Raw genomic sequence first — 12,828 nt, 5'->3', positions numbered from 1 at the left:
ATTATTATTAGCACAACTCCAAACTAACCTTCCCATCCATTCCCATAGTAGAAAACTGTAGACATAAACTTATCAGCAGGGTTTCAGGAGGAGGACTGTATTAAACAAATATATAACGTCTAAAAACTGCCTCATTTATTTTTATTTTTAGATGCCTTGTGAAGCAATAAAACCTCATTACTGGCCAACAACCCTAGTTTGAAAGAAGCCGTTTACCCTTTAAGCATTAAAAGACCTTCACTGTATCTGTTCCACATGATCATGTGGAMCAGAACTCATCTGCTCGTATAATGTGTCGATCTTTCCACTGAGGAAATCTGCCTCGTCTCCGTCCTTCAGGTGCAGCAGCAACTTTGACTGAGTTGCTGGCGCCAGGCTTAAATTTGCTCACAGAGACAAACCAGCATGGTGCCGAATGTCTGTTACCATCTCTGCTAAGGCTCATCTCCCAGACAGATTTGTTGTTGTACCGAGAGATTATAACTAGAATGAGGCTGAAGCCTAATGTAGCTTGATTTTTATAGTCCTGCTCAGAATATAGATGGAAGGTGATGAGCTATGTAGCTAATTCAAAATCCCAGGTGCATTTTTGCAGTTTTCATCTCTCTTTCTGCTCCTATCATAGTACACTCAAGGATTACTGGAATATAATAAAATAATATATTTATTACAGGATTACTCTGGTTCTGGAGGGGAAAGATTCACAGTTAAGATCAGAGGCAGCGTCCACTCTTCAACAACACGGATACATTTGTGTTTATGCAGGTTTAACCATGAGCTTGTGTTTGGAGTGTCTGTAAAGAACCTTTCGAAGGCAGAGAGACTGATATATGGGGACTCTCTCATGACGCACGCTATGATCCTCACTGCTGTTACAGACAAGGTACGCTCAAGCAGACCCACTCTACAGGAACTTGGGCCAGAAATACACACACACCACACACATTCCAAGTTTCCCAGAGTTTAGCTGTTTGTTTACACTGCTCTAATCCACTACAGTTTTCATAATTCTGTCAATTTCCTCTGTTTTAAGTAAGCCCAGCTGTCTGGTCACTTTCTCTGCTTTTGACTTTAACTCTTACTCTCATCTCGCTTTCATCTGTCTCTGTCTTTCTCTTTTAGGATGGGAAAGAAGGTTATGAGAAGTGGAGGGTGGAAAACTCCTGGGGCGATGATCGTGGGAACAAAGGTAAAAACAAAAGTCTTTCCTGTCTGAGGAATTCATTTTTAAATATGACACTGATTCTTGGCTGGTCACCTCTAAATCTTGGGCTTTCACCTGGATGTGGTCTTGAAAATATTTACATTTTCCAGAAAAAGTCATCCGGCCTGATGACGAATCATAATCCTGTTTGTACAAATTAAATTAAGACCAGAATTAGATGGAGTGGTTTCTATGACTTCGTTTGAGCTCTTTAGGTAATAACAAACACTCACTCCTGCCAAGAAAACACACACACACACACACACACACACACACACACACACACACACACACACACACACACACACACACACACACACACACACACACACACACACACACACACACACACACACACACACACACACACACTTGTTGAGTAACAATGTGTGGTGACTTCACAGAGCTGACTACTGTGGTGTGTCAGTCAGGCACTTGTACTGAAATACTTTATTTTTAATAGATTGAAGAATCTGACTATGGTATTTAAAGTCAGTGGTGTCTAACCCTGATCCTCATGGCCACTATGCTGTATGGTTCAGATAATTTCCTGTTTTTACTGCACCAGAGTTCAATGAATTGGTGATAAACAGGGTTTTGTAGAACTTGATGACAAATTGAAGAAGAAATTCAGCCACTAAAACATGTAGGTGGGAGCAGGGAAACTTCTAAAAGTTTCAAGACCTGCATTGGACACCACCATTCTAAAATAATTTTTCATTCAAAATGGTTTAATTGTATTTTATTATTGAAAAAATGTTTTACGTAGTTGTAATTAGAAGATGCAACGCATTAAACGTGCATTAAATTACCAGGAATCAAACAGAAGAATTACACTTCAACAATAAAAAGACTGCTGTCCAAACGTTTGTGATGTCATCTCATCAGACTATTTGATTTGATCTATTGCACTCAATAGGGATGAGGATCAGTGCCTCCAAATCCTAGACCATGGTCTTGAGCCGGAAAAGGGTAGGTTGCCTTCTCCAGGTCGGGGAGGAGGTCCTGCCCCAAGTGAAGGAATTTAAGTATCTCGGGGTCTTGTTCACAAATGAGGGAAGAATGGAGCGGGAGATCGACAGGCGGATTGGTCTTACATCTGCAGTGATGCGGGCGCTGTACCGGTCTGTTGTGGTGAAGCAAGAGCTGAGCCAGAAGGCAAAGTTCTCGATTTACTGGCCGGTCTACGTTCCTACCCTCATCTATGGTCACGAGTTTTGGGTAGTGACCGAAAGATCAAGATCACAGATACAAGCGGCCAAAATGAGTTTCCTTCGTAGGGTGTCTGGGCTCTCCCTTAGAGATAGGGTGAGAAGCTCGGTCATCCGGGAGGGACTCAGAGTAGAGCCGCTGCTCCTCCACATTGAGAGGAGCCAGTTGAGGTAGTTAATCTGGTTAGGATGCCTCCTGGACGCCTCCCTGGTGAGGTGTTCCGGGCACGTCCCACTGGTAGGACACCGGCCTGGGAACACCTTGGGATTCCCCTAGATGAGCTGGCCCAAGTGGCTGGGGAGAGGGAAGTCTGGGTCTCTCTGCTTAGGCTGCTGCCCCCAAGACCGAATCCTGGATAAGAGGAAGAAAACGGACGGACTATTGCAATCATTTTAGTAATAAGAGCCAAAGAAAGCATTACTTTTATTCCATCCCCACAGCATAATGCTGCCACCACCATGCTTTGCTGTAGGATGGTGTTCTCAGCCAGATGAGGTTAGGTTTGTGCCAGACATGCTGCTGTCCTTGACGGCCTAAAAGTTCAGTTCTAGTTTCAACAGATCACAGGACCTTCTTCTAAACATTTAGTCTATAAAGACCCTTTAATACATGGTTCACATGGCAAGATAATTGTTCAGATTTTTGAACAGATTTTGCCTTTCCGTCAGTTTAAAGACTCTCTGATTACCATGATGGTTTTAAAGATAATCTAAAAAGAGATTCCTAACGTGTGGTGTGTTGGGAGGGATCTAGATGGCTTGAGAGGACATCGGAACCACTCCGATCTAAAATGAGGGATATTAACCTTGTTGGATTGTCTTGGTCTGATATCCCAGCGTGTGCGGTATCCCCCTGAGGACAAACGTGCCCGCAGACTATTGAATGTGACGTTTAGCCAATCAGAAAGCAAGGTGACGAAAACACGAGGGGAATCCAAAAATACAGCAAACAAAACAACTCCCATGGAGCAACAGAAAGTCCGGTGGATGTTGAAGATGTCTTTTTGTTTAAGCTTGTCTCTGTTAAACAAACTGTCGTTGGAACTCACGTTTGATCTTGAGAGGTCTCGCGAGGTTTATTTTCTGACATCTGAATGTTTGTGAGTGAAACCTGTGTGGTGTTGTGTTTTGCCATGTGGCTGTACACCACACAGGGTAGGACTAAACCTGTTGTATCTATGATTTTGTCGTCACGTGTGGGGTTTCTTGGTCTTAGAAAGTCATCTGACAATTAAAATCTTGCCATGTGAACCAAACCTTAGCAAATTCCAAATACTTAACCATTAAAAAAATATTGCTTGTAGTTTATAGTTGTCCTATACATTGATACATTTCTGCAGTGCTGTCAGTCTTCATCAGGGTTATCTTTGACTTCTTGACTCTCTGGTAAAACCCTTCTTGCCCTGTTATTTCATTTTGATGGTTTGCTGTGGTTTTATGTTCTTCTCATTTTTTTAGAATATTTTTTTAAGTTTTCTACAACATAAGAGAAATCTAAACACCGACACCCCTTCACAAAGGGAAAAAGGAGGGTTATAAAAAATAAAGAAAGGAAAAAAAATTGAACTTTTATGGTAGCACTTGTAGGGCTGGCAGACTTTCAGAAAGGTCCCATACTCTTTTCAATATTATAAGTAATCTTTTTAAGAGCTCTTAATTTCAGAGTCACTGTTTTATAAGGAGAGTCATATCTTCATGTAATTGTTATATAGAGAAATCTGTATAAATTTCAAATCCTGAATGATGTTGGTATTTTCCAATAAAAACAACTCAGGATCTTGTGAAACTTGTGTAACTTCATTAATCTGGAGTATTTTGGTTAGAATTATTACTTCTCACAATAAAATGGAAAATGCTTAAAGATTGAATTTCTTAAATCCGAGGTTAAAAAAGGGGACAGATCCATGGCTAGAGCAACATGAATGGAGAAAGACATGAATGTGTCTTTGATTGTTGACAGTTCAGTGCAAGCACGATACAGACTGAACCATAAATCATTGTAGCACCTCTTCAGCTCTTCATATGGATGGTGTCCCAGCAGGTTGTACATCATGAAGCTGAGCATCGTCTCAACATGTCTGTACGTTTCCCTGCTTAGCTGCTTCATAAACTTGTAATTGTCTGTGTCTTATTTCAAGAAGACTCAGTTGTTGGCACAGCAGTCTTCATATTTTGTCTATGTTTGTGTCTGTTGTCTGTTGGTTTAGCTTGTTATTGGCCTGGGTTTAGTTGCCTAACAGTTGTTGAGTACTTTAATCCTTGAGGCAACTGAGATGCAGACAGTGATCACGTGTTTCATTCAAAAGATGGATTATCATTGCTGACTTCTGTCTCCTTGCTGCAAGTTATTTTTTAATTTGTTTTTTGTAATAACTTCCATTTAGACACCAAACTTTGGCTGCTAATTGCAGCAAATTAAGGAGCATTCACTAAGGTGGAGTGTGACTGAAAAACAAAAAGGAGAAAAGCAGCCATAGATTTGCTTGTGATCAGCTCAAATGGTCCAACGTTCAAAGACTGAATATTTTTCCACCATGTCTGAGCTGCTATCTAGCACCAGAAATAAGCCTTCTAGTGTGAAAGTTCTGATGGAGTCATTAAATAAAATGATTTAACTATCTTACAGATATAATGTTAATTCAGTTTTGTTTCTTTTCTTACATATTACTTTGGACATGGTGGCAACATGGTCCAAAAGTAGATCTTGTAAGGAAAATACATTTTCTGTGATGCACTGAGGTGTTCTCAAATGTTAAAATGTGATGTTTATAATGTGTCCTATAAAGCAGATGCACTAAATATTTGTCTGTTTTTGTTCAAATACCTCTGTCATTGAAGGGCATTATTTGCACATTTCTAGTAACAGAATGAAATTTAATAACTTGGTGATACTTTTACAAGTATCAATCAACATTTTCATAATATACAATTTACTCTGTATTTAGAAAATAACAGTCAAAACACTGAGGTTAGAAAGAACAAGATAATCCAAAGAAATCGTGACACTAAATTTAATACAGCAGACATTTTCAAACTCAAAACTATCTCCTTCACTAAATATCAGTTTACAGCCAGCAGAGAGACTTTCACTGGAATTTACTTTCCCTGTCTGAAAAAATGCAAGTGCATTCTATTCTTGCTGTTTAACTTTAATGTCCACCGACTTGACAGTTTTTGCCTGCAGCCCAATAATCATTTAATCCATCTTCAGTATTAAACACCCACACTACCCCACAAACTTAACCCCAGTGAATGTTCTGCAAGAGGATTGCACTTTGATTTTATCAAAAATTTTGAAATTCAATTTTGCATTGTCAATTTTAGTTCTTTAAAAGAAAATGATGGCAGTCAGAAATTGCCCATAAAGTTGAAATTGATAATTTTTTATTAAAGTATCTTAACTGATCATGTTGACAACTAAAGAGTATCAAAACGAGGTTTCTTGTAGCTTCAAATGTGATTTAACACTTAAAAAACAAACAAATGTTGAGCCTTTGTTTTACTTGTTCAAGTAAGGTTATTGCAAAAGACTTTTCATACACAAGTGGTTTTGAAGTTTTTGAATAGAGGAAATTGATAAAAGGCTGTTTAAACAATATAAACTTGCCAAAAGTCAAAGTGAAGACAATAGATGTTTGTTCAAGGCTGTAAACTTTTATTATAGAGTATAAACATGGGCCAAAAAATGTTCCAAGTTGTTGAAACATCGGTAGACCATGGAGAAGTTTTTGAACCAGCAAAACATTTAGTGACATCAAGGGAACGTTGAAATGTTTTCTCATTAGGTGAGTAAAGTTGTGTTGTCTTATGCAACAGCTTACACACAGCACAGCAGGCACTCCACACCACTGCCGCAGAGCCCTGTGGTCTTATTCCATGGATCCTTTCATCATTTTTCTTCATCTTATACCCGTTCTGCTTCATCTCAACCTCTGAGCTCAACATTCCACTACAAATTTTATGTGAGCATTTCAGGTCAGCTGCGCATCGGTGGCTAACTCTCAGATACATGCGCATAAAATATTTACTTTAGACCCCAAACTTCTGTTGGTAAAACATGTGAAAACCCCTCAGTCAAATAAATTGTATTTCAATTTTATTCCGTAAACAGATGGAGAACAGAGCCCCCACTTTGAATGAATAACGTTTTCCGGATCAAATGTTTGTGAATGGAGTCCAAATGAGACTTGGAGGTATAAAAGTGTAAAAGCACAGAATAGATGTACAATGATTTGTAGCATGTGTAGAAATGGAAGTAAACACAAAGGTGTGTTTGTGTGGTGATTGATTTAAGAATCCTATCAAAGTATATCTAGTGGTGGAGGACAAAGAGAGAGCAGAAAGACAAAGTACAGTGTGTTCCAAAAGGTTTATAAAAATCAAAGCCTCCCTTTAGGCCTCTTGAATTTCTTCCTGACCCAGAATAAATCTCTCATGAGTGGTTCAACTTTCTGTTTCCCCTTTTTGTAACCCTCCAACAGCTGTTGTTATTGCCCTCCTCACCCAGCAACTCATACTTTTACACCATTTTTGACAAATGCTTGGCTACACTTAAAGCTTTTATTTTCCAGTTTGAAAGTACTTTTGGATGAGGTTGAATCCATAACATTTGTCATTCAACAAGTTTGAACCTTTTTTTCTGGAGATTGGGGAGACAACTTGATTTCCTTTCAATTTTACTCTGTTATTAAGTAAATACAAGAGGATGATGTTAATGTTGAAGGAAGGATTTTGGAAAATAAAAAAGCTTTGTTGATTTTTCAGTACGCTCATTTGAAGACCAACTTTCATTTTCTTAGGAGGTTGTGAGGTGTCAAATATTTCTGACGTTCGAGTTGTGTTGACGTCAGTGCTGTCGTACCCCAACAAGGGACCTTCGAACCACCTGCCTTTTTATATTGTGCAAGTCCCCCTTGTTTTGTTGAAATGAGGGGGACATGACCCAGGGGTGCATGTACACAGAACCTTTAGGAATGTCCTGTTGTGTTTTGGCACCGTGTTGCTGGCAACAGCTCTCTTGGGTTCTGTGGCTTTCGGGGTGGAGCCTCTGTGGTTTGGGCTTGTTTCAGTGTATCCCACTGATGCCTAATAAGTTTGAGATTTGGGGGTTTTGAGGCCGGGTCAACGCCTCGGACTCTTTATGTTAAATGAGCTGTTTTTGCGGCGGCGCTGTCCTGCTATGAGAAGGTTATTGCTACGAAGCGAATGTTTCTGTGGTCTCCACCAACATTTAGGAAGGCGAGACTTGTCAAAGGAGTATCCTCGTGAATAGGATTCAAGTTTCTCAGCATTATAATCAGAATATGCCACTGAGGTTATTTATTTAAAATATACATACCTGTCAGCAGTTGAAAGTTGTGACTGCTTTGTATATTGTTTTCAAAGTACAAAGAAAGAACAGCGTTTTATTAAAAATAGAAAGAATTCTTTAATAATGACACAATAAAACTTTCATAAAACTTTAAGGGTCTTAAAGGGGAAATATCATGCAAGATCCACTTTTTTATCTGTTAAATGCATTTTTTGTGTGTCTGTGTGTACTTGGAGACTCTAGGAGTGGAGAAAAGTTGAATTTAGTCTCTGTGTTGCGTAGATGTCTTTGTATCCTGTTTGGGTGATATTTTTCAACCTGTTCAGTTTTCTCTATTTTCTATTATGTTTTCTGAACTATTATGTCAAACTTAACTGTCAAATAAGGTCTGGATTTACCAACTACAATTTTGTTGTTTTCATTCTCTTCTGGCTCTGAATCAGACTCTGGCTCCAACATGTAAGGCTGGATGGACAAGTCTTCCGTTGTTGACATATTTTAATTAATTTGTAAAGAAAAAGTTTCTGTGTTGCTTATGGATGCACCAATATGAAAATTTCAGCCGATATCGATATCCGATTATAATTATTGCTGTTATGGCCGATAACCGATATTTACTGATATTACACAAACACACAAATTATATTATACACATACACACAAACACACTTGGGTCTTTTTTTGATTCCGTAAATTAACAACCAGACCCCTGACATGGCTCCCTACTTCAGTTATTCCTGGTTACGCTGTATCAGTATCACTATTATGAACAAACAGATGCCACTCAACAAGCCATCTCCCCTCCCAAAACAGAAACACAAAGCTAAAAAGTGGGAAATCAATATCGGCTCAGTTTTACATATCGGACCGATACCAATATTCTAAAAAATTGCCAATATCGGCCGATACTGACATCAGTACCGATATATCGTGCATCCCTAGTGTCGCTACATAGTTGTATCCCCCTCTATCAAACTAGAATGGACCAATGTGGAAGCTAGAGGGGGACAGGTTGTGAAGCATTTTGTTTGGATTTAAAGACAGAGCATTAAAACAAATTGATCTGAGGAAAACCGCAAAAAAAGGGGTGAAATAGGGGTTTGTGGAGTTACAATAAGGAGGAATTCAGACCAAATCATTGCAGTCCCACTTTATATAGACCATGAGCGCTATACACCGAGGTATTTTAGAGCTGTCTAACTTCACTTGATAAATTCTCAGAAAATTATCATTGGATGTACATCTACAACTAATAAACAATAACTGCAACAACTAGTAAATATTAGCAAACACAAAATTGGCTATAACCCTACAGATATTAAGCTAAAATTTAAAGTGGTAGACGCTGAATCATACCAATACATAATCCGAGATCAAACAGATTGCCCAAGATATCATGTGTGATTGTGCATGGATTTTTTTTAAGATTTGACCAAAAGTACTAAAACTCCATTATTTTTCAAGATAGAAGAATCTTTGCCACAAAAAGCAGCAGGTGATACACATTTCTTCAAGAAATCCTAGGCGTTTCATTTTAATATATTTTAAAAAGGCCTGTGTTGTGTTTGATCTCCTTTACTTTCAACTACATCCATATGTTCCCAAGACAGCTTTACCCTAGGAGTAAATGACACCCAACACTGTTACACACACACACACCCCGTGCCACCCAACATGTTGGTTCCAGGAAGCTCACATCGGCTCACAGGAATACCACAGTGGGAACCAGGCACCGTGCCATACTAGATGTGCGTACTTGGAAGAACATGTACACGCAACACATGCAATCCTGATACCTTGTTTTGATCTGTGGCACGTTCTTGCAGCTACTCTCATGTCCTTGATAAGTCAACTTGACAAGCGTGAGTGTTTGCTCAACTGAAAGCATGTGAAAAGAAGAAAAAGTCTGGAGTGCATGCACTTGTAACAAAGCAGGAGAAAAAAAACAAAAAGAAATTTAGTAAATTAAAACCTGATTTCAAGCTCCAAGCCATCCTTATGATCTTATTCAGAAGTAGCTGTTAGTGTAATTGTCAAAACTTTATAATACTTCCAATTTGGTCTTGAATAAACACCTTGAAAAAAAGTAGAAAAAAGACGGACATTCTTTAGTTTTGTTGTGGTGGGTAAGAAGGGCTGATACCAGTTATTCTGTCAACTCTAAGGGGTGGAGGTCCTTCTTGTCTGCCACCTTCCACTGTATTGAAACAACAGTTGAATGATTAAAGAGCACTTAAGAGCTATTAAAATGTGCACACTGATGTTTTTCCCTCTAAATTCTTCCTCTGTAAAGAAAAAAAAAAACAAATCAGTTTAGGTGTTGTCAAAAAGTCTGCTGTAATAAGAGCTTTATCTAAAATAAACAGTTTTGAAATGCCTATTTTTTTTGAAAGATTGGTAAAGTTTGTGTGGTGAGAAAAGGCCACTTAAGAGGAAGGAAATCTTGTCTGCGGATGACTTAAAGAATTGTTCTATAATGAGCCTATAATCCAGGGCACTCATGCTAACTGAGCCGCTCTCTGACAAAATGTTCAGGAAAGAAAATTCAGGGTTAAATTGTCTGAGCAAATGGCTAGGATCATAACCTAACCAGTCAAAACATTCAGTTAAATCCACAGGTTACATGTTTCTGTTGCCAGGAATCATGTGATCCAGTCTTTTGGGGGTGGGGGGGTGTTAACTCTGTTTCAACTCCAGGGATTTTTGTATCAGGCTGTAATGAAAAAAATAATCTGGTCTTTACCAGGTTCCAAAATATTCAAATCTAATCACAAGTGCATAAAACCCAACTGAGACCAGCATGTTGTGATTTATTAAACAAATCCATAGTAAAAAATAGAAAACTTGAGTGAAGAAAACCTCAAGTCAGTCCTTGTTTCTTCCAGTAAACTTAAAGGACCTTTTCAATGAACTTTTTTTTGTAAAAGTACCTTATAAAAGTGCACAAATTTTTAAGCGTACAGTCAGAAAAATGTCTCTCGTCAACAAGCCATACTTATTCAATATTTTATTCATCTCAGATGAACGTTGCAGCTTGACTTTGGTTTGCATGAACCACACAATGTCTAGAATAATGTACTTTTAGACAGATGAGACCAAAGGAGAGGCATGTAACCATAATACACAGCACCATGTCTGGTGAAACCTAAAAACATTTTAGCAGGAACACCTCATACCAGCTGCTCATCATGATGATGGAGGGTTCATGGTTTTGCAGACACAGGACTTTGGCACCTTGCAGTCACTGAACTGAGAAACTCTTCCTGTTTTACCAATATTTTGTAGAGTTAAATGTCACCTGTCTTAAAGGTAATGCTTGGATGCTATCAGGTGATGTGACAGGACAGTGATGACAAACAAGAGCAAATATAAATTAAATGGATAAAAAAGACTAAAGTTATAAAGGTTTTGTCAAAGTCAATACCTCGGTCTATTTGTAACGTTAGGGAGGAACCAATACAGTATCTGAAAGTTTTAATGAATTGAAAAGAAATTATTGAAAAGTGAACTGTCAAAACTGCTCCAGTACAATGGGAGACTGACAAAATCAGACAGAAAACCATCACTGAGTCAAATGAATTTGGTAATAAACTATCACTCTACTAATGCGACTGTGTAATAATTTCTTAAAAAAACTTGTATCATACAGTATTATAATACTTGTTTGTTAATGTCTGTTGAATAGTACCAGAACCAGTATAAGTGGATAAGTCAACCTATAGCAGATCTTTGAATACGAACTTGATGAATCTTGAACCATTGTTGATTAATTTGGTTTCTGTATTTTTTGTATTCTTCTTGTTTATGACCTAATCCAGAACTAGTGTGGTTTTAATTAGGGGTTTAAATCACCAACTGTATCATAGTACGATATATCTGTTTCTCGATTTCCCAAAGTCAATTAGAACCAGTGGCAGTCTTTCAAAGACTATCCAGATATCCCTAACCTCACTCCCCACCCAGTATACTGAACTGTTTTTCTGCCCTTTTTCATAGGTTACCTCATCATGACGGACGACTGGTTCTCTGAGTATGTGTACGAGGTGGTGGTAGACAAGAAGTTCCTTACCCCTGATGTCCTGGAAGTGATGCAACAAGATCCTGTTGTACTTCCGGCCTGGGATCCAATGGGATCATTGGCAAATCCCTAGTTTATTCCCTACCTAATTACCTCTGCCCTGTTCCTTGGCCACTTTTACCTCCAATATTTCCCTCACAACTCTTTACAGAAAAGCCTGTTCTCATAGGAAAATAAAAAAAATTTTCTCTTTTTTTTACTGAGCTTCTTGTGTTTTTTCTTTTTGTCTACCTTTCTTTCATGACCAAATAAACTGAAGGATTGCATTGTTCAGGTTAGTGAATATTTGATGTCGGTGTGCATGCATGTGCAGTTTTAAAAGTTTGAGCAGCGTGTTCCTCTCCTCAGTGCAGCCTGGGAAGGCTGACTGTTGATGTGTTTTTCACGTGCGAGATGCTGAACAAAGCCTGACTGTGAACTTCTGAACCCATGCACCCGGGATTGCAAGTTCTGACGTCAAGAAAGACAAGTCTCGTGACAGCTTTCCATGTAGCAGCTATTTGTGTCTGACAGGGAGAATTAGCCCATCACTGAACCATACAGAACCAGACATCACACAACCTGCCTCATAACTGACCCCCGTTCCTCCTCTTTTTATACCCCTCGCAGTGATTTGTGTGTGTGGGCGGTGTGGGCGCTGCTGCTGTGAGGATTAACCTGCTTCAGCTGATTCTGATTGGAATGACGCTCAACATTTGAACAAAACGGGGCGACTGTGTGTATGTGTGTGTACTTGTATTTGTTACCATAGATCTACTTCTGGTATCCATACTGTCAAGACCAGTAATCCTTGGCTGTGTCCAAATTCAGGGGCTGCATCATTCAAAGGCCAAATTTGTCAGCCACTTACATCACTGTGCCATGCCAAAGGCCTACAATTGACCCACAAAGGAGTCCTCCTTTTGCCTGAATTTGGTTTGGATCCTTCTCTGTCTGCTCTATCCCAAGATAAACTGCGGGCGACCAAGAGATTTCTGTTGTACTTGTAATAATGGACAAATCAGGAGAAAGGAGTACAGTTATA

At 38.9% G+C, this 12,828-nt stretch overlaps 1 protein-coding gene across 1 annotated transcript in view; it reads left to right on the top strand.

The window, feature by feature from the left end:
* Nucleotides 1–12,008, top strand: part of blmh (bleomycin hydrolase) — a 36,890-nt gene extending 24,882 nt beyond the window's left edge. Inside the window, exons 10-12 of the mRNA XM_014022532.1 lie at nucleotides 766–883; nucleotides 1,123–1,189; nucleotides 11,723–12,008. Of these exons, the coding sequence (XP_013877986.1) occupies nucleotides 766–883; nucleotides 1,123–1,189; nucleotides 11,723–11,877 (340 nt within the window). The 3' untranslated portion in view covers nucleotides 11,878–12,008. The remainder of the gene's footprint in view (nucleotides 1–765; nucleotides 884–1,122; nucleotides 1,190–11,722) is intronic.
* The last annotated feature ends 820 nt before the right edge of the window (nucleotides 12,009–12,828 follow it).

This window comes from Austrofundulus limnaeus, unplaced genomic scaffold (assembly GCF_001266775.1).
Source record: "Austrofundulus limnaeus strain Quisiro unplaced genomic scaffold, Austrofundulus_limnaeus-1.0 Scaffold334, whole genome shotgun sequence".
Lineage (NCBI taxonomy): Eukaryota > Metazoa > Chordata > Actinopteri > Cyprinodontiformes > Rivulidae > Austrofundulus > Austrofundulus limnaeus.
Note: the sequence above shows the minus strand (reverse complement) of the source record. Positions and strands in the feature narration are given on the sequence as shown.